The sequence below is a fragment of the Phyllobates terribilis genome, unplaced genomic scaffold (assembly GCF_046119375.1).
Source record: "Phyllobates terribilis strain yellow unplaced genomic scaffold, ASM4611937v1 Scaffold_11__3_contigs__length_659146591, whole genome shotgun sequence".
NCBI lineage: Eukaryota > Metazoa > Chordata > Amphibia > Anura > Dendrobatidae > Phyllobates > Phyllobates terribilis.
The window spans coordinates 324,666,381-324,692,045 of record NW_027362771.1 but is presented as its reverse complement, the minus strand read 5'-3'; the positions used below and the strand labels follow the sequence as shown (position 1 = coordinate 324,692,045).

At 42.9% G+C, this 25,665-nt stretch overlaps 1 protein-coding gene across 3 annotated transcripts in view; it reads left to right on the top strand.

The window, feature by feature from the left end:
* Positions 1-25,665, top strand: part of LOC141166185 (src substrate cortactin-like) — a 133,789-nt gene that overhangs the window by 57,935 nt on the left and 50,189 nt on the right. For all 3 annotated transcript variants that reach the window (XM_073652634.1, XM_073652636.1, XM_073652635.1), the window contains 2 exons: positions 17,473-17,528; positions 20,422-20,476. In XM_073652634.1, the coding sequence (XP_073508735.1) occupies positions 17,473-17,528; positions 20,422-20,476 (111 nt within the window). The remainder of the gene's footprint in view (positions 1-17,472; positions 17,529-20,421; positions 20,477-25,665) is intronic.

The following is a 25,665-nucleotide window of genomic DNA, read 5'->3' as shown; positions in this document are numbered from 1 at the left end:
ATAGATGGACTAATAGACCAAGTCCCACACACTGCTAGAAGCCCAAATATTTTTTCAGAGCTAGATGCAGAAAAAAATTATTTTTAATTTGCAACCTGATGGAGGTCAGTATAGATGGACTAATAGACCAAGTCCCACACACCGCTAGAAGCCCAAATATTTTTTCAGAGCTAGATGCAGAAATTTTTTTTATTCAATTTGCAACCTGATGGAGGTCAGTATAGATGGACTAATAGACCAAGTCCCACACACTGCTAGAAGCCCAAATATTTTTTCAGAGCTAGATGCAGAAAAAAATTATTTTTAATTTGCAACCTGATGGAGGTCAGTATAGATGGACTAATAGACCAAGTCCCACACACTGCTAGAAGCCCAAATATTTTTTCAGAGCTAGATGCAGAAAAAAATTATTTTTAATTTGCAACCTGATGGAGGTCAGTATAGATGGACTAATAGACCAAGTCCCACACACCGCTAGAAGCCCAAATATTTTTTCAGAGCTAGATGCAGAAAAAAATTATATTCAATTTGCAACCTGATGGAGGTCAGTATAGATGGACTAATAGAACAAGTACCACACACTGCTAGAAGCCCAAATATTTTTTCAGAGCTAAATGAAGAAAAAAATTATTTTTAATTTGCAACCTGATGGAGGTCAGTATAGATGGGCTAATAGACCAAGTCCCACACACTGCTAGAAGCCCAAATATTTTTTCAGAGCTAGATGTAGAAAAAAAATATTTTTAATTTGCAACCTGATGGAGGTCAGTATAGATGGACTAATAGACCAAGTCCCACACACCGCTAGAAGCCCAAATATTTTTTCAGAGCTAGATGCAGAAATTTTTTTTATTCAATTTGCAACCTGATGGAGGTCAGTATAGATGGACTAATAGACCAAGTCCCACACACTGCTAGAAGCCCAAATATTTTTTCAGAGCTAGATGCAGAAAAAAATTATTTTTAATTTGCAACCTGATGGAGGTCAGTATAGATGGACTAATAGACCAAGTCCCACACACTGCTAGAAGCCCAAATATTTTTTCAGAGCTAGATGCAGAAAAAAATTATTTTTAATTTGCAACCTGATGGAGGTCAGTATAGATGGACTAATAGAACAAGTCCCACACGCTGCTAGAAGCCCAAATATTTTTTCAGAGATAAATGAAGAAAAAAATTATTTTTAATTTGCAACCTGATGGAGGTCAGTATAGATGGACTAATAGACCAAGTCCCACACACTGCTAGAAGCCCAAATATTTTTTCAGAGCTAGATGCAGAAAAAAATTATTTTTAATTTGCAACCTGATGGAGGTCAGTATAGATGGACTAATAGACCAAGTCCCACACACCGCTAGAAGCCCAAATATTTTTTCAGAGCTAGATGCAGAAAAAAATTATATTCAATTTGCAACCTGCTGGAGGTCAGTATAGAAGGACTAATAGAACAAGTCCCACACACTGCTAGAAGCCCAAATATTTTTTCAGAGCTAAATGAAGAAAAAAATTATTTTTAATTTGCAACCTGATGGAGGTCAGTATAGATGGACTAATAGACCAAGTCCCACACACTGCTAGAAGCCCAAATATTTTTTCAGAGCTAGATGCAGAAAAAAAATATTTTTAATTTGCAACCTGATGGAGGTCAGTATAGATGGACTAATAGAACAAGTCCCACACGCTGCTAGAAGCCCAAATATTTTTTCAGAGATAAATGAAGAAAAAAATTATTTTTAATTTGCAACCTGATGGAGGTCAGTATAGATGGACTAATAGACCAAGTCCCACACACTGCTAGAAGCCCAAATATTTTTTCAGAGCTAGATGCAGAAAAAAATTATTTTTAATTTGCAACCTGATGGAGGTCAGTATAGATGGACTAATAGACCAAGTCCCACACACCGCTAGAAGCCCAAATATTTTTTCAGAGCTAGATGCAGAAAAAAATTATATTCAATTTGCAACCTGCTGGAGGTCAGTATAGAAGGACTAATAGAACAAGTCCCACACACTGCTAGAAGCCCAAATATTTTTTCAGAGCTAAATGAAGAAAAAAATTATTTTTAATTTGCAACCTGATGGAGGTCAGTATAGATGGACTAATAGACCAAGTCCCACACACTGCTAGAAGCCCAAATATTTTTTCAGAGCTAGATGCAGAAAAAAATTATTTTTAATTTGCAACCTGATGGAGGTCAGTATAGATGGACTAATAGACCAAGTCCCACACACCGCTAGAAGCCCAAATATTTTTTCAGAGCTAGATGCAGAAATTTTTTTTATTCAATTTGCAACCTGATGGAGGTCAGTATAGATGGACTAATAGACCAAGTCCCACACACTGCTAGAAGCCCAAATATTTTTTCAGAGCTAGATGCAGAAAAAAATTATTTTTAATTTGCAACCTGATGGAGGTCAGTATAGATGGACTAATAGACCAAGTCCCACACACTGCTAGAAGCCCAAATATTTTTTCAGAGCTAGATGCAGAAAAAAATTATTTTTAATTTGCAACCTGATGGAGGTCAGTATAGATGGACTAATAGACCAAGTCCCACACACCGCTAGAAGCCCAAATATTTTTTCAGAGCTAGATGCAGAAAAAAATTATATTCAATTTGCAACCTGATGGAGGTCAGTATAGATGGACTAATAGAACAAGTCCCACACACTGCTAGAAGCCCAAATATTTTTTCAGAGCTAAATGAAGAAAAAAATTATTTTTAATTTGCAACCTGATGGAGGTCAGTATAGATGGGCTAATAGACCAAGTCCCACACACTGCTAGAAGCCCAAATATTTTTTCAGAGCTAGATGCAGAAAAAAAATATTTTTAATTTGCAACCTGATGGAGGTCAGTATAGATGGACTAATAGACCAAGTCCCACACACCGCTAGAAGCCCAAATATTTTTTCAGAGCTAGATGCAGAAATTTTTTTTATTCAATTTGCAACCTGATGGAGGTCAGTATAGATGGACTAATAGACCAAGTCCCACACACTGCTAGAAGCCCAAATATTTTTTCAGAGCTAGATGCAGAAAAAAATTATTTTTAATTTGCAACCTGATGGAGGTCAGTATAGATGGACTAATAGACCAAGTCCCACACACTGCTAGAAGCCCAAATATTTTTTCAGAGCTAGATGCAGAAAAAAATTATTTTTAATTTGCAACCTGATGGAGGTCAGTATAGATGGACTAATAGAACAAGTCCCACACGCTGCTAGAAGCCCAAATATTTTTTCAGAGATAAATGAAGAAAAAAATTATTTTTAATTTGCAACCTGATGGAGGTCAGTATAGATGGACTAATAGACCAAGTCCCACACACTGCTAGAAGCCCAAATATTTTTTCAGAGCTAGATGCAGAAAAAAATTATTTTTAATTTGCAACCTGATGGAGGTCAGTATAGATGGACTAATAGACCAAGTCCCACTCACCGCTAGAAGCCCAAATATTTTTTCAGAGCTAGATGCAGAAAAAAATTATATTCAATTTGCAACCTGCTGGAGGTCAGTATAGAAGGACTAATAGAACAAGTCCCACACACTGCTAGAAGCCCAAATATTTTTTCAGAGCTAAATGAAGAAAAAAATTATTTTTAATTTGCAACCTGATGGAGGTCAGTATAGATGGACTAATAGACCAAGTCCCACACACTGCTAGAAGCCCAAATATTTTTTCAGAGCTAGATGCAGAAAAAAATTATATTCAGTTTGCAACCTGATGGAGGTCAGTATAGATGGACTAATAGAATGATGCTATGCCCAAAAGATTTAACTTCACTAGGTGCAGTAAAAAAATTGGTATTCTATACACAGGTGGTATATCTTGCAACACAGATAGGCTACTCCACTGACTAACACACTCTGCAATAGGCCAAAAAGGATTAGCTTTGCTAGATTCAGCCAAATGCTGTGAAAAAACTTGCACAGCACTGGCACAGACCTGCCTGGCAAAAACTGATAGGAACTGATGTAACCTAGTCCTGAAAAGGACTCCAATTACAATTAGTCTTTACTCCCACAATCTATCTATTTAAGAGCACAGACCTGCTTGATAAAAGTCGTAGGAAATGCTGTAACCTAGTCCTTAAAAGGACTGCAATCACAACTATTCCCTACTCCCAAGCTATCTGTATATTTGTGCGAAAATTGGCTTGAAATTAACAAGGTATAGCGCACACAGCAACAGCGGTGCCGTCTAACACGCAGCTGCAGCAGTGAGAAAATGGTGGCGACGGGGAAAATGGCTTGGTCTTATAGGGCAAGGACATGTGACATACACTGCCAATCACACATGCCCTTGCTTGTGTGAAAAAAAGCACTTCGCTCCGTGTGTGCGCTGCTGATAGGCTGACAGATTGCACCTCCCCACTGCAAATGCGGGAAAGAGAAAAAAAAAATGGAGATCTTCATTGTTCCTGCAGAGATCCATCCCCTGCCCCTCCCCCCGCCCCGCTGTACACTCAAACTGCGTATTAACATTAATTTTCATCATTACTGAGAAAAAATCCAGTTATGATTTTGGTGCACGAACAGTTATCGAACATAACCTCGAACAGCCGAATTTTTCTCAAATTGTTCGTGTTCGCCGACCGGCTCGAACACCGCCCAAAACAGCTCGAATTTGAGATTGGCGAACAGTTCGAGTAGAACAACGCTCATCTCTACTAGTGAGTACTTCCGCCGGCGGCCACCGGGACTGATTCCATTAACAGCTGATCAGCAAGGGTGATAGGTGTCGGACCCTGGCCGATCAGACATTAATGACCTATCCTGAGGATAGGTCATCAATGTAAAAGTAGTTGACAACCTCTTTAAGATAAAATTCAACTATAATAATTCAAAATAATGATTGGTGTTTCCTCTGGTAGATTTTGTTTAAAAGGAAGTTATCATTAGAATATGATCTACTGATTAAATCAGTTGTTTTTTTGTATAAAATGTACTTAAAAACAAATTGGCTATGGTTTTTTTTTTTTTTTTTACATGTCACAATCTGTATTAAAGATAAAAATAGAAATCTTGCAATTTTTACACTAGCCACTGTGGCTTTTTTAAACTCATGCTTCCTTTTGCTTCAGGAAACACATACAGTTGTGCTCAAAAGTTTACATACCCCAGCAGAATTTTTCCTTTCTTGGCCTTGTTTCAGAGAATGTGAATGATAACAAAAAAACTTTTTCTCCACTCATAGTTATTGGTTGGGTGAAGCCATTTATTGTCAAACTACTGTGTTTTCTCTTTTAAATCTTAATGACAACCAAAAACATCCAAATGACCCTGATCAAAAGTTCACATACCCCAGTTCTTAATACCGTGTATTGCCCCCTCTAACATCAATGACAGTTTGAAGTCTTTTGTGGTAATTGTGGATGAGGTTCTTTATTTTCTCAGATGGTAAAGCTGCCCATTCTTCTTGGCAAAAAGCCTCCAGTTCCTGTAAATTCCTGGGCTGTCTAGCATGAACTGTGTGCTTGAAATCTCCCCAGAGTGGCTCAAATTATATTGAGGTCAGGAGACTGAGATGGCCACTCCAGATCCTTCACTTTGTTCTGCTGTTTCCAATGACAGGTCAACTTAGCCTTGTGTTTTGGATCGTTGTCATGTTGGAACTAGAGATGAGCGTTGTTCTACTCGAACTGTTCGCCAATCTCAAATTCGAGCTGTTTTGGGCGGTGTTCGAGCCGGTCGGCGAACACGAACAATTTGAGAAAAATTCGGCTGTTCGAGGTTATGTTCGATAACTGTTCGTGCACCAAAATCATAACTGGATTTTTTCTCAGTAATGATGAAAATTAATGTTAATACGCAGTTTGAGTGTACAGCGGGGCGGGGGGAGGGGCAGGGGATGGATCTCTGCAGGAACAATGAAGATCTCCATTTTTTTTTCTCTTTCCCGCATTTGCAGTGGGGAGGTGCAATCTGTCAGCCTATCAGCAGCGCACACACGGAGCGAAGTGCTTTTTTTCACACAAGCAAGGGCATGTGTGATTGGCAGTGTATGTCACATGTCCTTGCCCTATAAGACCAAGCCATTTTCCCCGTCGCCACCATTTTCTCACTGCTGCAGCTGCGTGTTAGACGGCACCGCTGTTGCTGTGTGCGCTATACCTTGTTAATTTCAAGCCAATTTTCGCACAAATATACAGATAGCTTGGGAGTAGGGAATAGTTGTGATTGCAGTCCTTTTAAGGACTAGGTTACAGCATTTCCTACGACTTTTATCAAGCAGGTCTGTGCTCTTAAATAGATAGATTGTGGGAGTAAAGACTAATTGTAATTGGAGTCCTTTTCAGGACTAGGTTACATCAGTTCCTATCAGTTTTTGCCAGGCAGGTCTGTGCCAGTGCTGTGCAAGTTTTTTCACAGCATTTGGCTGAATCTAGCAAAGCTAATCCTTTTTGGCCTATTGCAGAGTGTGTTAGTCAGTGGAGTAGCCTATCTGTGTTGCAAGATATACCACCTGTGTATAGAATACCAATTTTTTTACTGCACCTAGTGAAGTAAAATCTTTTGGGCATAGCATCATTCTATTAGTCCATCTATACTGACCTCCATCAGGTTGCAAACTGAATATAATTTTTTTCTGCATCTAGCTCTGAAAAAATATTTGGGCTTCTAGCAGTGTGTGGGACTTGGTCTATTAGTCCATCTATACTGACCTCCATCAGGTTGCAAATTAAAAATAATTTTTTTCTTCATTTAGCTCTGAAAAAATATTTGGGCTTCTAGCAGTGTGTGGGACTTGTTCTATTAGTCCTTCTATACTGACCTCCAGCAGGTTGCAAATTGAATATAATTTTTTTCTGCATCTAGCTCTGAAAAAATATTTGGGCTTCTAGCGGTGTGTGGGACTTGGTCTATTAGTCCATCTATACTGACCTCCATCAGGTTGCAAATTAAAAATAATTTTTTTCTGCATCTAGCTCTGAAAAAATATTTGGGCTTCTAGCAGTGTGTGGGACTTGGTCTATTAGTCCATCTATACTGACCTCCATCAGGTTGCAAATTAAAAATAATTTTTTTCTTCATTTATCTCTGAAAAAATATTTGGGCTTCTAGCAGCGTGTGGGACTTGTTCTATTAGTCCATCTATACTGACCTCCATCAGGTTGCAAATTAAAAATAATTTTTTTCTGCATCTAGCTCTGAAAAAATATTTGGGCTTCTAGCAGTGTGTGGGACTTGGTCTATTAGTCCATCTATACTGACCTCCATCAGGTTGCAAATTAAAAATAATTTTTTTCTGCATCTAGCTCTGAAAAAATATTTGGGCTTCTAGCAGTGTGTGGGACTTGGTCTATTAGTCCATCTATACTGACCTCCATCAGGTTGCAAATTGAATAAAAAAAATTTCTGCATCTAGCTCTGAAAAAATATTTGGGCTTCTAGCGGTGTGTGGGACTTGGTCTATTAGTCCATCTATACTGACCTCCATCAGGTTGCAAATTAAAAATAATTTTTTTCTGCATCTAGCTCTGAAAAAATATTTGGGCTTCTAGCAGTGTGTGGGACTTGGTCTATTAGTCCATCTATACTGACCTCCATCAGGTTGCAAATTAAAAATAATTTTTTTCTTCATTTAGCTCTGAAAAAATATTTGGGCTTCTAGCAGTGTGTGGGACTTGTTCTATTAGTCCTTCTATACTGACCTCCAGCAGGTTGCAAATTGAATATAATTTTTTTCTGCATCTAGCTCTGAAAAAATATTTGGGCTTCTAGCGGTGTGTGGGACTTGGTCTATTAGTCCATCTATACTGACCTCCATCAGGTTGCAAATTAAAAATAATTTTTTTCTGCATCTAGCTCTGAAAAAATATTTGGGCTTCTAGCAGTGTGTGGGACTTGGTCTATTAGTCCATCTATACTGACCTCCATCAGGTTGCAAATTAAAAATAATTTTTTTCTTCATTTATCTCTGAAAAAATATTTGGGCTTCTAGCAGCGTGTGGGACTTGTTCTATTAGTCCATCTATACTGACCTCCATCAGGTTGCAAATTAAAAATATTTTTTTTCTGCATCTAGCTCTGAAAAAATATTTGGGCTTCTAGCAGTGTGTGGGACTTGGTCTATTAGTCCATCTATACTGACCTCCATCAGGTTGCAAATTAAAAATAATTTTTTTCTTCATTTAGCTCTGAAAAAATATTTGGGCTTCTAGCAGTGTGTGGGACTTGTTCTATTAGTCCTTCTATACTGACCTCCAGCAGGTTGCAAATTGAATATAATTTTTTTCTGCATCTAGCTCTGAAAAAATATTTGGGCTTCTAGCGGTGTGTGGGACTTGGTCTATTAGTCCATCTATACTGACCTCCATCAGGTTGCAAATTAAAAATAATTTTTTTCTGCATCTAGCTCTGAAAAAATATTTGGGCTTCTAGCAGTGTGTGGGACTTGGTCTATTAGTCCATCTATACTGACCTCCATCAGGTTGCAAATTGAATAAAAAAATTTTCTGCATCTAGCTCTGAAAAAATATTTGGGCTTCTAGCGGTGTGTGGGACTTGGTCTATTAGTCCATCTATACTGACCTCCATCAGGTTGCAAATTAAAAATATTTTTTTTCTGCATCTAACCCAGCCAATAGTTTTGGCCTAATACCACAGTTTGGCCACTCAGCTCTGCTCGGTTACCATCCATTGTTTTTTTGTGCAAACAACTCCAGAGTTGTGAATTAGTTAACCACCAAAATGAGTGGAAAAAGGCCTGCTGCTGGTGGAAAGGGGAATAGGCGTGTTGGGAAGGGGAAAAAAGGTTGTGTCCGTGGGGTAGGTGCAGAAGAAAGACGATCTTCCAGCCAAACTAAAATGTCTACTTCTTTTACCGGACAATGTGATAAGATCCCTTTCTTACGGCCACGCCAATCGCTACAAATTCCAGATGAGGCACAAAAACAGCAGGTGCTTCAACGGATATCAAGTGCTCCTTTAAGTGGGCTCTCCTCCACATCAACTTCAACATCACAAATACTCCAGTCCTCAAAGGTGTCACCCAAATCGCACTTGCTTCCTCACAGCTCCCAAATCTCCAGCTGCCCGTCTGAGTATGAGGTAGAACAGATGGTTGAGTCTGCAGAGCTGTTTACTCATACTATAGCCTGGGAATCAGAGGTCGACTCCAGCGCTTCTGTGAATCCAGACGAGGAAATGATCTGCACTGATGCCCAGAATCTTTATGAGTCGGATCCAGGACCAGACGCAGAAGGTTCTGACCATAATGTAGACCCTCATTCCCAAACTGTAACTCCTGTTGGTGGAGACAATGAGGAAGACGATGATAAGACTCAAATACCTGATTGGAGCGACAACTTTAGTTTTTTGTCAGGGCAGGAACAGGTTGGCTCTGAGGACGACGGGTGTGATAACGCACAGGGTGATGATGATGAGGTCGGAGATCCCACTTACTGTCAACCCACAGTCAGCCAAGAGATGAGGTCAGCAGAGGAGGTGGAGGAAGATGCTAGTGACGACGAGGTCAGGTTGCGCCTTCCTGGACAGAGACGTAGTACTGGAAGCACGTCAACAACTGCATCCTCAAACACAACTCTGCCTCTCACCACAAGTCGTGGTGGCTCTTCAGGTCGCATGGGTGCTAAGCCTTGCATAGCCTGGGCATTTTTTCAGATCGATAAAGATGACCCAACTCGTGTTATCTGTAACATTTGTCAGCAAAAGCTAAGTAGAGGCCAAAAAATACATAGTTTGAGTACTTCATGCATGAACCGGCACATGGACATGAAGCATAAGTTGCAGTGGGAAGCTCAGTGTGCTACAATGCGGCCTAGCCGGCCGGGCCAACCACCGTCTGCCATATCTTGTGCATCCGCGGCCTCTTCATCCTCTGTGACTGGGGGGACAGCAGTCACACCTGTTTTGGGGCGCAGACCTGCCACCTCTTTACCCGCAACAGCCAGCGTGATTGGCAGGTCATCATTTTCTTTGGAGGTGGTAACACCAGCTGGTCTTGAGCGCTGTCCGACATCGATAGCACCACCTTTGGATCAAGGCAACCTAACATGTCCGCCTGCATCTTCCTCACAGACCGGCAGTTTGCCGGGGACACCCTTATCAACCCCGTCTAAGCACAATAGCCAGCCCTCGGTCCCTCAGATGTGGACAAGTAAAAGACCATTTCCTCCTAGCCATGAGAAAGCTAAGAGGTTGAATTTCACCATCTGCAAGCTCTTGGCTACAGAAATGCTGCCTTTCCGCCTGGTGGACACAGAGGATTTTCGAGTCCTTATGTCCGTCGCAGTGCCCCAGTACCAGATGCCCAGTCGGCACTACTTCTCAAAGAAAGGTGTGCCTGCGCTCCACCAGCATGTCGCACACAACATCACCGCTTCTTTGAGAAACTCTGTGTGTGACAGGGTGCATTTCACCACAGACACTTGGACGAGTAGGCATGGACAGGGGCGTTACATGTCGCTGACTGGGCACTGGGTAACTATGGTGACAGCAGGACAAGGGGCTGCTGTCCAAGTCTTGCCGTCCCCACGAGTTGTGCGTCAATCCTCTTTATGTCAAAGTTCCTCCACTGCTTCTGCCTCCTCAACCTCCTCTCGGTCTTCCACCTGCACCCAAAGCCTGTCTGGTCATGCCACAAGCTTTCTAACTGCGCAGAAGGGATCCTGCACACCTCCTTACTATGCTGGCAGTAGGGCTCAACGTCATCAGGCGGTTTTTACATTGAAATGTCTGGGAAATGTGAGTCACACAGCTGAGGAGTTGTGGTCAGCTCTGGAGAACCAATTTCATGAATGGTTGTCTCCACTGGACCTGAAACCAGGGAAGGCCGTGTGCGACAATGCTGCAAACCTGGGTGCGGCCCTTCGCCGGGGCAATGTCACACACGTGCCTTGTATGGCTCACGTGTTGAACCTGGTTGTCCAGCAATTTTTAGCCCACTATCCCAGACTAGATGGCCTTCTGCAGAGGGCACGGTCGCTGTGTGCTCACTTCCGCCGTTCGCATCCCGCAGCTCAGCGACTTACATCTCTACAGAAGTCGTTGGGCCTGCCACTTCACCGGCTAAAATGCGATGTGCCTACCCGGTGGAATTCAACTCTGCACATGTTGCAGCGACTGTGGCAGCACCGACAAGCCCTGGTGCAATACGTTCTGACGTATAGCCTGGGCCAACGAGATTCAGAGGTGGGGCAAATCACGCTGGAGGAGTGGTCTCAGATCAGGGACCTATGCACCCTTCTGCACAGTTTTGAAATGGCGACGAAGATGTTTAGTGCTGACGATGCCATTATCAGCATGACTATTCCGGTGATTTACATGCTGGAGCACATGTTAAACAGAATTCGGAGTCAGGTGGTGGCACAAGAGGAGGTGGAGGAAGTAGAGGAGGAGGAGTTGTATGCGGAAGGGCTAACATCTGCAAGGTCCAGACGGTCGGCAGCACCAAGGCGGCAGGCATGTGAGGGTGGGGGAGATGATTTTACCAGGGCGCATGGTAGCAGCCAAACTAGTGAGGAAGGTGCAGGAGCCCAGGAAGAAGTGGAGGACGAACTGATGGAAGACTCATCAGATGAGGGAGACCTTGATCACATTTCTGTTGTGCGAGGTTGGGGGGAGAGGACAGAGGAAGGAAGCATGATTGTTACCTCGCCACCAACACAACAGGGACTTGGTGCGCCTGGATGCGCAACACACATGAGTGCCTTCTTGCTGCACTACCTGCAACATGACCCTCGAATTGTGAGAATTAGAAATAATCCTGACTACTGGGTTGCCACACTGTTAGATCCCCGGTACAAAAGTAAATTTGCAGAAATTATTCCTGCCATAGAAAGGGATGCACGCATGCAGGAGTATCAGCAGAGACTGTTGCAGAATCTTACATGTGCTTTTCCACAAAATACCAGTGGTGCACGTAGTGAATCTCACAGTTCCAACTTGCCAACCGTGGGACCGTCAAGTGTTCAGCACTCAAACCGTAACAGAACCACAGTATCTGCTGGTAACATCAATTTTGCGGAATCATTTCACCACTTTTTTAGCCCATCCTTTGCAAGGCCACAGGAGACAAGAAGTCTGACACATAGTCAACGCCTAGAGACGATGGTACAGGAGTATCTCCAAGTAAACATTGAAGCCACAACTGTGTCACTGGACCCTTGCTCTTTTTGGGCTTCCAATCTGGATAAATGGCCGGAGCTAGCCACTTACGCCTTGGAGATCTTGTCATGCCCCGCAGCCAGCGTTCTGTCTGAACGTGTGTTCAGCGCTGCTGGTGGTGTGCTGACAGATAAGCGCACGCGGCTCTCCACTGATAATGTAGACAGACTCACGTTCATAAAGATGAACAAATCATGGATCCGAAACGACTTTTCTACCCCTGTGTCATCCTGGGGAGAGTAAAAGCTTGATGATTGGTTAAAATCACCCTACCAACCGTTTTAAGCTTTCAAATTACTAATCATGTTTATCTGTATCTTGACTGGAAAATAATTTGGGCTTTGTAGCAGTGTGCAGCACTGATCCTATTAGGCCATCTATAATAAGCTTCACCAGATTTAAAATTAAAAATAATTTTTAGCTGCATCTAGCCCGGAAAATAATTTTGGGGCTCCGAGATGCGCAAGACACATAAGTGCCTTCTTGCTGCACTACCTGCAGCATGACCCTCATATTGTCAGAATTCGAAGTAATCATGACTACTGGGTTGCCACACTCTTAGATCCCCCAAACTTTTCGATCAACCTTTTCATTTTAATAAAGACCAAAAAAATGGTCATTTTTGAAATTATAAGCATTAGCAGGTTGTTAGAAACTGAAATCAAACAGTTTTCAACTCAAAACTTTATTCTAGGTGATGTTACATTTTCACATAGGACCCCTTGTTCGAAAGGAGCTTCTGAACTCTCTCGTCCATTGAATTTGTCAGGTTTTGGATGGTTTCTGCTTCAATTGTTTTGCATGAGGACAGAATACCCTCCCAGAGCTGTTGCTTAGATGTGAACTGCCTCCCGCCATCATAGACACTCCTTTTAATGATGCTCCAAAGGTTCTGAATGGGGTAGAGGTCAGGGGAGCATGGGGGTCACACCATAAGTTTGTCCCCTTTTATGCCCATATCAGCCAGAGATGCAGATGTTTTATGTGCAGCATGAGATGGTGCATTATCATGCAGAAAAATGATCTTGCTGTGAAATACACGGTTCTTCTTCTTGAACCATGGCAGGAAGTGCTGTTTGAGAAAATCCACATACATTATGGAGTTCATCTTTAGCGCCTTCAGGGATCCTAAAGGGGCCGACAATCTCTCTCCCCATGATTCCAGCCCAAAACATTACTCCACCTCCTCCTTGTTGGCGCTGTAGCCGTGTTTGCGTGGGGTGTCCATCAACCAGCCATCCTCCACTCCATTCATCTGGACCATCGAGCGCTGCACGGCACTCATCCGTGAACAAAACAGTTTTGAAATCAGTCTTCATGTAATGTTTGGCCCACTGGAGCCGTTTCTGCTTGTGTGAAGTGGATAGAGGAGGTCGACAGGATGGCATATGCACAGCTGCAAACCTCTGAAGGACCCTGCATCTTGTTGTTCGGGGGACGTTGGAGGCACAAGCAGCTTCAAAAACTTGTCTGCTGCTATGACAAGGCTTTTTTGCCGCTGCTCTTTCAACCTGACGTAATTGCCTGTAGGAAAGAGTCCTCAATTTGCCCTTATCAGCACGCACACGTGTGTACTGTGAATCAGCTACATACTTCTTGATTGCCAAGACACTTCATCCTGATCATCGCACAATGTTGATTGTAGTCATGCCTTGACCTAAACACTCCACAATTTGTTGCTTCTCAGCAGCCGACACATCCTTTTTCTTTCCCATTTTGGCAGAAAATGTAGGCTGCTTAATAATGTGAGAGAGCCTTCTTAAGTAGTCTTGCCTTTCATTGGACACACCTGCCAAACTAATTAGCACAGGTGTCTGCAATTGCTTACAGTGATATAAAGAGCCCTGACACACATCACCATCAATGAGTTTAACTGACAAACAAACAAATTCTTCCCTTATCACTCCTAAACACTTTTTGCATAATAATTTGGAACGCGGTGTACATGTGCTTTTCCACAAAACACCAGTGGTTCACGTAGTGAATCTTACAGTTCTAACTTGCCAACCGTGGTCTGTATGGAATTGTTCAATAAAGGGCCCAAAATTAAGATAACATAGATGGGAGAGGTCTCTATGAATATGAATTCCTAAGTATTTGATACCCTGTGAGGGCCAGGCAAAGGGAAAGTTGGACTGGATGGAATCCTATATGGATTTAGGGAGGGAGACATCGAGGGCCTCAGACTTCGCTGCATTGATTTTAAAATTTTACCATGTAACAAAGTGATCTATTTCAGCCATAACAGCAGGGATGGATATATGTGATTGAGTGATATATACTAGGACATCATCAGCAAATAGAGAGCACTTGTACTCGGTGCCTCCCACCTCAATCCACCTAATATTAATTAGGGTTATGGCGAATTGATGAGAGCAGGTGCTCCGTCACTAGGATGTATAAGAGAGGGGACAGAGGACATCCCTGCCTTGTCCCATTGGTGATTGTGAAAGGTGATGAAAATGTTCTGACGCACCCCCTGGGCCTTGGGACACCCGGAGCCGGACCCTTTTTGGTGGATGCTGGTGGTTGTAGTCTTCGTGGCGGCGATCCGGTTCCGTGGCTCAGGGCGGTCAAACCAGTGGCAGAACTATTTATGTGGTTTTGATGTTTAAATGTCCGACTACGCCACCCGTGGATTGCGGTCAGAGTGAGCCGCCGCTACAGGGCAGACCGCTAAGGCTGGTGTTGTGGGTGCAGCACAGCGTAGCATAACTCGCCACAGGAGGAGTATAGCCTCAGGGCAGTGTATGCGGAGGATGGGGGTGATGGTGCAGGGCAGCAGCAGTAACGACACTGAGTCAGTGATGCAGTTCAGGGCCTTTACTCACAGTTCTTATTATCCAGACCACGTCTGCAGGTAACGGCTGCCCACGTCGTACTGTGCTCACCAGGTGAGGGGCTCAGACAACTCCCAGATAACTTTGGAGCGCTTCACAGGACCCCCTTTGTGTGTCCTTTGTCTGGCCTTTCTTACCAACACTTCTGTCCGGCTGCCTCGGGCCTCCTCTTGGTAAACTTGGCGCCAGTTTCCCTGACCCTATGTGGTGCCTTCCTAGCGGGTGGAGCAAGGGGCTGCGCCACATAAAATGTCAGAGCCTCCGGTTTCTAGCTGAGGGTCGTTTCCTGCCTCCACTAGTTCGGGGACCGGTCTCCCCCTTTGGCCTGACCCCTCCACGCAGGTGGATTCGGGCGTGCGGTGGCGACTCGCCCGTCCGCACCCCTGGAATCCCTTCATTCCTCGTTCCTGGAGCCTTCTCCGCTCCTCTTCCTTCCTTCTCCCTCTTGCAGGCCTGGGCCTCTGTTACTAGGCCCGCCTCCGGAGCAGAGCTCATGCAGAGCCCCTGCTCCCTGCCACTTCTGCTCAGACTTCTCTGCACTGAACTAAGATGGTGCCCACCTTTTATACTCCCTTCTCAATGCACCCAGGAACTGCTTCCTCCCTGCTCCTGCACTGCAGGGTTCCCCTTCCTCAGTGTTCCCTCCCCCCACTCCAGCCAGGGACAGGGACTGTCGTGCCCATCTCAGGGGCATATTGGTCGCCCTGCCCCATGGCAATGTGGTGTAATGCATGCAGGTGTCGGGTCCTGATCCACACTCCATCCTTATCTGAGAGTGAGATATCACACCTCTGGGTGAGGTGCAATACGTCTGTAGCAACCGAGCCCTCGGTGCTACAGTTCCATTTATCTTCAGCCTAGGTGACGTATTGTGATACAGGGCCGTGATTTTGGCTATAAAAGGGTCCCCTAGACCCCTACCCCAAGCTTTTTAAGAGAATCATATATGGCGTGCCAGGAGACTCTATGGAATGCTTTCTCAGCATCCAACGAGAGTATCTACTTACAAATTTTTAACTGCATCTAGCCCAGGAAATACTTTGTGCCTAGTAGCAGTGTCTGCTAGTCAGCGGATTATCCCGGCTGTTAAGCAAGCTACACCACCTGTAGTTTGGACACTTAATTTTTTCAAAGGAAATGCTTCGGGACCACGGGATACTCAGTGAAGAGCATCAGGAGGCACCCCAAGGCATAGGGGCTGGGACTGGCACTAGGATGCCTTGCGGTGGACAGCCGAGCTCGATCCTTATAAAAGCTTTTTAACTGCAGCAGCTTTAGTGGACGCTACTGGAACTGGAATTACGCGGCTGCTGGCATGAGACTTGCCCTCCAATAGATCCTTGTAAATGGATTTAAAGTGTATTCATTCAAATTAGAGGGACAATTTAAATTAAAAAGCTTAGAGCTGCCTCCACCACAGGGGGGCTCTCTCGACCCACCAGCGGACAGGCACCAGTATTGGGAGAGGGGGGCTGGCCGTCAGGGTTCACCGCGGCTCTGGCACAAACCCGGCGACACGGAGGTGGCACGGGCAGGAGCGGACTGGCCGTCTCGGCTTCTCACTTTTTGGATTTTAGAAGGGCATGACATGCCTATATCAGTGTCTCCCCCTCCTTTTACTCCTCCACCTCTTTTCTTTTCGCATGACTATATGTACTTGTCACTTTTCCATGTGTTAGTTGTGTCTTCTGAGCAGTTTGTCAGCTTTTGGACACCTTTGAAGGTGTTTTCTATGTGTTTCTATGTGTTTTTGTTTGCCTGCCATTGGTTTTAACGGTGTTCGAAGGTGTTCAACGAACAGTTCGACGAACAGTTCGGCGAACACACGGGTGTTCGACGAACCGAACCGAACTCGAACACTACGGGGGTGGCTCAACACTAATTACAAGCAAACAGATCACAGGTGAGGATGTTACATTTAGTAGCCATTCAAACCCATTTGTGTCAAATTCTGTGCATGTTATCAGGCCAAAATCACCAGGGTATGTGAACTTTTGATCAGGATCATTTAGATGTTTTTGGTTGTCATTAAGATTTAAAAAGAGAAAACACAGTAGTTTGAAAATAAATGGCTTCACCCAACCAATAACCATGAGTGGAGAAAAGTTTGGACAGCTCCTTTTGATATTTTAAGTATTTACTTGGGTTAATGTGCATTGTAGGTGCAATAATTTGGATTTTGCTTCACTTGGAATACAAGAAAACATCTGTAATATTTTTTAAATACACTGTACTTAAGAATTAAAAAAAATAAAAATATATTGAAAAATAGAGTGAGTCATTGGTCCACAGACAATTATAATCAGTGTCACTGTAATTCATTTACAAGGTCTTTCCTTAAAGTATCAATTTACCTTAGTTTGAGGAGCAGATAAAGAATGCGATAACACTCCTTAGATACATTACTTGTTTGCTGTTGGAATTCCACAACCCTATTTCCCCTCCAGCTGGTAGTTACTTTTACCATAAGTTCATACTTCATTTTACTCCATACAGATCATTCCAAAGGTTTTGGAGGACGTTTTGGGGTTCAGTCTGACCGTGTGGACAAGGTAATACCATGACACAGTAAAAATTATTTACACATAGGGTGGACAAGACCTTTTATTAATTACTTATAGAGGGAGGACAGCTGGGGGATAAGAAATGATTAGTGTTATGAAGTAGCAGGGATAGGATAAGTAAAGTAAATGTTGTGCAGCAGTTATTCAGCTTTAGTCTTTGATCAGATCACATTTTAGGAATCAAAAACATTTGCCCATATGGAAACCTTACATTGTCATCTACACTGTGTGCAGAATTATTAGGCAAGTTGTATTTTAGAGGATTATTTTTATTATTGATCAACAACTATGTTCTCAATCAACCCAAAAGACTCATAAATATCCAAGCTTAATATTTTTGGAAGTTGGAGTGGGCTTTTTTTCGATTTGTCTATCTTAGGAGGATATCTGCTTTTGCAAGTTACTATTACTGTGCAGAATTATTAGGCAACTTAATAAAAACCAAATATAATTCCATCTCACCTGTTTATTTTCACCAGGTAAACCAATATCAGTGCACAAAATTTAGAAATAAACATTTCTGACATGCAAAAACAAAAACCCAAAAAATTTGTGATCAATATAGCCACCTTTCTTTATGATGACACTCAATAGCCTTCCATCCATAGATTCTGTCAGTTGCTTGATGTGTTTTCGATCAACATTGTGTGCAGCAGCCACCACAGCCTCCCAGACGCTGTTCCGAGAGGTGTACTGCTTTCCCTCCCTGCAGATCTCACATTTTATGATGGACCACAGGTTCTCTGTGGGGTTTAGATCAGGTGAACAAGGGGGCCATGTCATTACTTTTTCTTCTTTTAGACCTTTACTGGCCAGCCACGCTGTGGAGTAGTTGGATGAATGTGATGGAGCATTGTCCTGCATGAAAATCCTGTTTTTCCTGAACGATACCGACTTCTTCCTGTACCACTGCTTGAAGAAGTTGTCTTCCAGAAACTGGCAGTAGGTCTGGGAGTTGAGCTTCACTCGATCCTCAACCCAAAAAGGTCCCACAAGTTCATCTTTGATGATACCAGCCCATACCAGTACCCCACCTCCACCTTGCTGGCGTCTGAGTCGGAGTGAAGCTCTCTGCCCTTTACTGATCCAGCCTCTGGCCCATCAAGAGTCACTCTCATTTCATCAGTCCATAAAACCTTTGAAAAATAAGTCTTAAGATATTTCTTGGCCCATTCTTGATGTTTTATCATGTTTCTTGTTCAAAGGTGGTCGTTTTTCAGCCTTCCTTACCTTGGCCATGTCCCTGAGTATCGCCCACCTTGTGCTTTTTGATACTCCAGTAACGTTGCAGCTCTGAAATATGGCAAAACTGGTGGCGAATGGCATCTTGGCAGCTCCACGCTTGATTTTCCTCAATTCATGGGCAGTTATTTTGCGCCTTTTTTGGCCAACACGCTTCTTGCGACCCGGTTGGCTCTTTGCCATGAAACGCTTGATTGTTCCGTGATCAGGCTTCAAAAGTTTGGAAATTTCAAGACTGTTGCATCCCTCTGCAAGACATCTCACAATTTTGGACTTTTCAGAGCCCGTCAAATCTCTCTTCTGACCCATTTTGCCAAAGGAAAGGAAGTTGCCTAATAATTAAGCACACCTTATATAGGGTGTTGATGTCATTAGTCAACACCCCTCCTCATTACAGAGATGCAGATCACCATATTTACTTAATTGGTAGTTGGCTCTCAAGCCTATGCAGCTTGGAGTAGGACAACATGTATAAAAAGTATCATGTGATCAAAATACTCATTTGCCTAATAATTCTGCACACAGTGTAGTATCAGGTTTAGGCCACAGCCCCACTATCAGTATTTGGTCTGCATTTTTTCTCAGGAGTGGGAGCCAAAACCAGGAGTGGATGATAAATGCAGAATTGGTGCACTTGTTTCTATTAAAACTTTTCTCTGATCGTTCCTCACCTGGTTTTGGCTCTCACTCCTGAGAAAAAATACTGACCGAATACTGATCAAATACTGATAGTGGGGCCGTGACCTAACTATCACTCTCTGCTGATTTGGTCTATATCATGCATCTGTTTTTTAAAACTGTTCAGATTTATGTTGGAGGCTATGTTCAATAATTCAATAAAGTTCAATAAAAAAATAAGCTGTGCTATTTTGTCCGGTAAAGTGCCGTACCCTGTTATTTTCAATGGGATCCATTTGGCTTCTGTAAACGCACTAAAAACTCATGTAATCCTCCCGTGACTATATCAATAAAGTTTTATCAATGCCAAATACCAGAGAATATCAAAAAGAAAGCAGTTTGTTTAATACTTTAAACACCAAAAAGAGCTGAAAACCACAGCTTGAAAAATGTGATAAAGAGAAATTCCTATGTTACAGAATTGTAATATATCCATAAAAATCGGATTCAGTACTGATCCACATGGCATGTGATTTGTTTCCTCGCACTGCACAGCCAGTTGAGCGAGCCCTAAAGAAAAACTTCAGTGTGTACATACCCTTATGGTTCTAATTTTTTATGGCTTAAAAAATGGTTGCAAAAGATTGACCAAATCTTCCAGGTGTTCATAAGGCACTAAGAGTTGTACAAGATTAGAAACATTTGGGCTGTTGTCTTCTAGGAACTGCGCTGCACATATCCATATGGCTTGTGTCTGGTCTTGGTCCTTAGCTCCATTCATGTGAAAGGGACTAAGATGGATTATACACAGTCTGTGGACAAGAAGAAAGTAGCCATATTTTTCTAATCTTCTGCTTAGATAATGTACAGTAACTCACAGAGTTGAAGGTTATACTGGCAATAATATATTATTATTATTTATTGATGTATTATTATTTGGGTAATGTATTGGATGATAATTATATCGTTGGTTTTCTGATAAAACTGTTTTGTGGTATATTTTTGATGCTGTGTTTTTCAGTCGGCCGTAGGCTTTGAACACAAGGAGCAGTTGCAGAAGCATGCATCCCAGCAAGGTAAGTAATAACAGGAGATGAAAGGAAATGTTAATATTTGGCCAGTTTAAAACATTCTGTGACCGATGTTTTGCATGTAAAAAATCCCAGCATGAGATAATACGGATCAAAGTCTGTCTCAGACTCGCTCAAAAACGAATGCCATTTGGATGGACAAAATGAACATATGGATGTAAAAAACAGACGCACTGATAGCAGTCCAATTGCATTCATATGAGATTACGGATAAAATATCATAATTTTTTTCTGGATGTAAAACGGATGATTTTGCATACGCTCATGTCTACCCAGCATAACTGAAATGGAGTCTGGTGCAAAATGAGTAACAAATAATATATGTTACCCGTTTTCTATTTAGAGCATATTTTCTTTAACCCCTTTAAAGCCCAAGACGTACTAATGTGTATCTGCGGCCTGGGACTTTAGAACCAGATGCGTATTAGTACGTCATGGCGATCGCGCGCGCACACAAGCTGTGCGAGCGCGATCGCTGCTGGGTGTCAGCTGATTGTCACAGCTGACACCCGGCACATTAACCCCCCCAATTCTGCGATTGAAGTCGATCGCAGCATTGCGGGGGCAAGGGGAGGTGATCAGGATACTCACCTCTCCTGCTGGCGTCCAGCGATGTCTGCCGCGGCATGCCGGATATTGCCATGACGACCCGATGTCGTCATGACAACATCCGGGTCACCAAACAGCAGGAAGATATTTTGGTCATGCGCAGTCCATGACCAAAGTATCTTCTGCATCTGCAGAGCTGACAGCCTGTATAGCACAGGGATGGTACTCCATCCCTATGCTATACAGGCGATCAGAATAAAAAAAGTGAAAGTCCCATACTGGGACAAAGAATAGAAGTAAAAAATAGTGTTTAAAAATGAAAAAAATAAATAAAAAAAAATTGTAAAAATGTTTAAAAAAAATAAAAAAAAGAATCCACCAAAAATAAAAATATAATGCACCCATCAATAAATATTATTATGAAACAAAAAAAGAATAAAAGTACACATATTTTCTATTGCCGCGTCCGGAACGACCTGACCTATAAAACTGTCCCACTAGTTAGCCTCTTCAGTGAACAAGGTAAAAAAATAAATAAAAAACGAAGCAAAAAACAATGCTTTATCATCATACTGCCAAACAAAAAATGGAATAACACACGATTAAAAAGACGCATATAAATAAAAATGGTACCGCTAAAAACATCATCTTGTCCCGCAAAAAATAAGCTGCCATACAGCTCCATCAGCCGAAAATTAAAAAAGTTATAGCTCTCAGAATAAAGTGATGCAAAAAATTTTTTTTTCTATAAAATAGCTTTTATTGTGTAAAAGACATTGAAAAATTGTATAAATGTGGTACCGCTGTAAGCGTACTGACCCGAAGAATAAAGCTGCCTTATCAATTTTACCACATGCGGAACAGCATAAAGAAATTAGAAAAAAAACAATTCCTGAATTGTTGGTTTTTGTTTATTCTGCCTCCCAAAAATCAGAATAGAACGCGATCAAAAAATGTCACGTGCCTGAAAATGGCACCAATAAAAACGTCAACTCATCCTGCAAAAAACAAGCCGTCACATGACTCTGTCTGCCAAAATATGGAAAAATTCTATCTCTCAAAATATGGAAATGCAAAAACTAGATTTTACAAAACAATGCGTCTTTTAGTGTGTGACAGCTAATAACCAAGAGAAAAAGAGGTATGTTAAGGTGCAGTGATCACCCAATATAAACAATATATCAATGGTGTATAAAAATATACGGTACATATAAGTTTTATTCATATCAATACACATAACAACGTCACAGACATCAATTCATTAATACACAAGTAAAAAATTTATACAGTGGAATTACCCACTACTGGACAACCTATCTACTTCAGAAACGATCCCAAAACATGATCACAATAAATCAAATACATGATAGAAATAAATATAATCTAAATGCAGGCTAACCCTGATTATCAATATTGCACGGTGAGTAGATGGCAAAAATAGCCACCAATAATGCCAGGAATATACTGCAGCTAGTGTTGAGCGATACCTTCCGATATCGGGAAATATCGGATCGGATTGGATCGGACCGATACCGAAAAAGTATCGGATATCGCCGATTCCGATACCGGAAACCAATGCAAGTCAATGGGACATAAATATCGGAATTAAAATAAACCCTTTCTTTCCTTGTAGGTTATTTCTACATGAAGGAAAACAACTAAGAATAATGTAGAATGTATTGGGGGAGGTGGGGGAGACAATAAAGGCATAGAGGTTTAGCCCAGTCAAATGGAATAGCAGGAATTAATATTTTTTTATTATGTTCTGAGTTACGGAAATATTAACTATGTTAAGTATTTTTATATTTTGTCAGATATTTATGTTTCACTACTTCCATGCTCTTCACCTTCTTTTTTACTTCTCCCACACTTTCTCCTTCATCATCCTCAGCATCTTTTTCATCCACTTCTTCTTCACCTTCTTCTTCTTCACCTTCTTCGTATTATTCTTTTTTTTACATTCTTCATATTCTACTTCTTCATCTTCTTCATATTCTTCTTCTTCATCATATTCTTATTTGTGACAGGCATTCCTGTAGTTGTTATCTATAAAAGGTTGGACATTACACCTTTCGTTCTGCCCGTCACAAAAGATTTACAACAGGATTTGTCCGCGTTCAGTTTGGCCTGCAGCAGCAGGTCTTTTCCAGGGGCACCACGAGGAGGAACGGACTCACCCCCATACACTGCTTAGTCATCTTCTGCTTATAATTTAGATATTATCTTTTGCTCTGATTTTTAGTCTTATGCTTAATGTTCTTCCGCTTTTTGTTCTGCAGCTTCTTGTATTTCTGCTTCTTGGTTTTCTGTCTCTTGTTTTTCTGTATCTTGGTGCTTGTCTTCTCTTCTTTGTCTTCTTGGTCAACTTCTTCAGGGTCATCTTCTTGGTCTTCTTCGGGGTGGTCTTCAGGGTCGTCGTCTTCGGGGGTCCTCGTCTTCGGGGTCCTCGTCTTCTTCGGGTTGGTCTTCTGGGTCCTCGTCTTCGGGGTCCTCGTCTTCTTCGGGGTGGTCTTCAGGGTCCTCGTCTTCTTCGGGGTGGTCTTCAGGGTCCTCGTCTTCTTCGGGGTGGTCTTCAGGGTCCTCGTCTTCAGGGTCATTGTCTTCGGGGTCCTCGTCTTCTTAGGGTTGGTCTTCAGGGTCCTCGTCTTCAGGGTCCTCGTCAGGGAGATCCAGAGTGATTACCAAGAACCATTTCAAAAAGCTTGAACTTGGAAATGTAGCAGAAGGTACAAGAAAGCTGAGGAACTACCGAGGACCAGCTGACGGTACTGGAACCCGGATGGATAGCAGAAGGTACAAGAGCCAATGGAACTACCGAGGACCAGCTGATGTTACTGGAACTCGGTTACTAAGCAGGAGGTACCTGTGCCAGAAAGCACTACCAAGGACCAGCAGACGTTGGTGGAACTTGGATACCGAGAAGGAGGCACCTAATCCAAAGGCACTGCCGAGAACCAGCTGACGGTACTGGAACCCGGATGGGTAGCAGAAGGTACAAGAGCCAATGGAACTGCCGAGAACCAGCTGGCGGTGCTGGAGCCCAGGGTAAATACTAAAAACAGAAGAGCCAGAGGTGTATTTGGAGGAGGTTTTAAATCCGTACTACAGTGGATGTGGACAAAGCAGGAGAATTTGCCGGACACACAGCTGGGGATCAGCTGACGTTACTGAATCCCAATAACACTGGAGCAAGCGTTGACTGTGCAGACGGCACTTCTGAGCAGCAACTAGCGGTATTGGAGCCCAGGGTAAATACTAAAAACGGAGGAGCCAGAGGTGTAATTGGAGCAAGTTTTAAATAAGTAGCACAGTGAATATGGACAGAGCAGGAGAAATTGCCGTGAACACAGCAGGGGAACAGCTGACGTTACCGAACCCCAATAACACCGCAGCAAGTGTTGACTGTGCAGACGGCACTTCCGAGCGCCAACTGGCGGTGCTGGAGCCCAGGGATAAGAATGAAAACAGAGGAGCCAGAGGTGTAATTCGAGCAACTTTAAAATGTGTAGTACAGTGGATTTGGACAAAGCAGGAGAAATTGCCGTCCGCACAGCAGGAGAACAGCTGACGTTACTGAACCCCAATAACATGGTAGCAAGTGTTGACTGTGCAGACAGCACTTCCGAGCGCCAACTGGCGGTGCTGGAGCCCAGGGATAAGAATGAAAACAGAGGAGCCAGAGGTGTAATTCGAGCAACTTTAAAATGTGTAGTACAGTGGATGTGGACAAAGCAGGAGAAATTGCCGTCCGCACAGCAGGAGAACAGCTGACGTTACTGAACCCCAATAACACGGCAGCAAGTGTTGACTGTGCAGACAGCACTTCCGAGCGCCAACTGGCGGTGTTGGAGCCCAGGGTAAATACTAAAAACGGAGGAGCCAGAGGTGTAATTGGAGCAAGTTTTAAATAAGTAGCACAGTGAATATGGACAGAGCAGGAGAAATTGCCGTGAACACAGCAGGGGAACAGCTGACGTTACCGAACCCCAATAACACCGCAGCAAGTGTTGACTGTGCAGACGGCACTTCCGAGCGCCAACTGGCGGTGCTGGAGCCCAGGGATAAGAATGAAAACAGAGGAGCCAGAGGTGTAATTCGAGCAACTTTAAAATGTGTAGTACAGTGGATTTGGACAAAGCAGGAGAAATTGCCGTCCGCACAGCAGGAGAACAGCTGACGTTACTGAACCCCAATAACATGGTAGCAAGTGTTGACTGTGCAGACAGCACTTCCGAGCGCCAACTGGCGGTGCTGGAGCCCAGGGATAAGAATGAAAACAGAGGAGCCAGAGGTGTAATTCGAGCAACTTTAAAATGTGTAGTACAGTGGATGTGGACAAAGCAGGAGAAATTGCCGTCCGCACAGCAGGAGAACAGCTGACGTTACTGAACCCCAATAACACGGCAGCAAGTGTTGACTGTGCAGACAGCACTTCCGAGCGCCAACTGGCGGTGTTGGAGCCCAGGGTAAATACTAAAAACGGAGGAGCCAGAGGTGTAATTGGAGCAAGTTTTAAATAAGTAGCACAGTGAATATGGACAGAGCAGGAGAAATTGCCGTGAACACAGCAGGGGAACAGCTGACGTTACCGAACCCCAATAACACCGCAGCAAGTGTTGACTGTG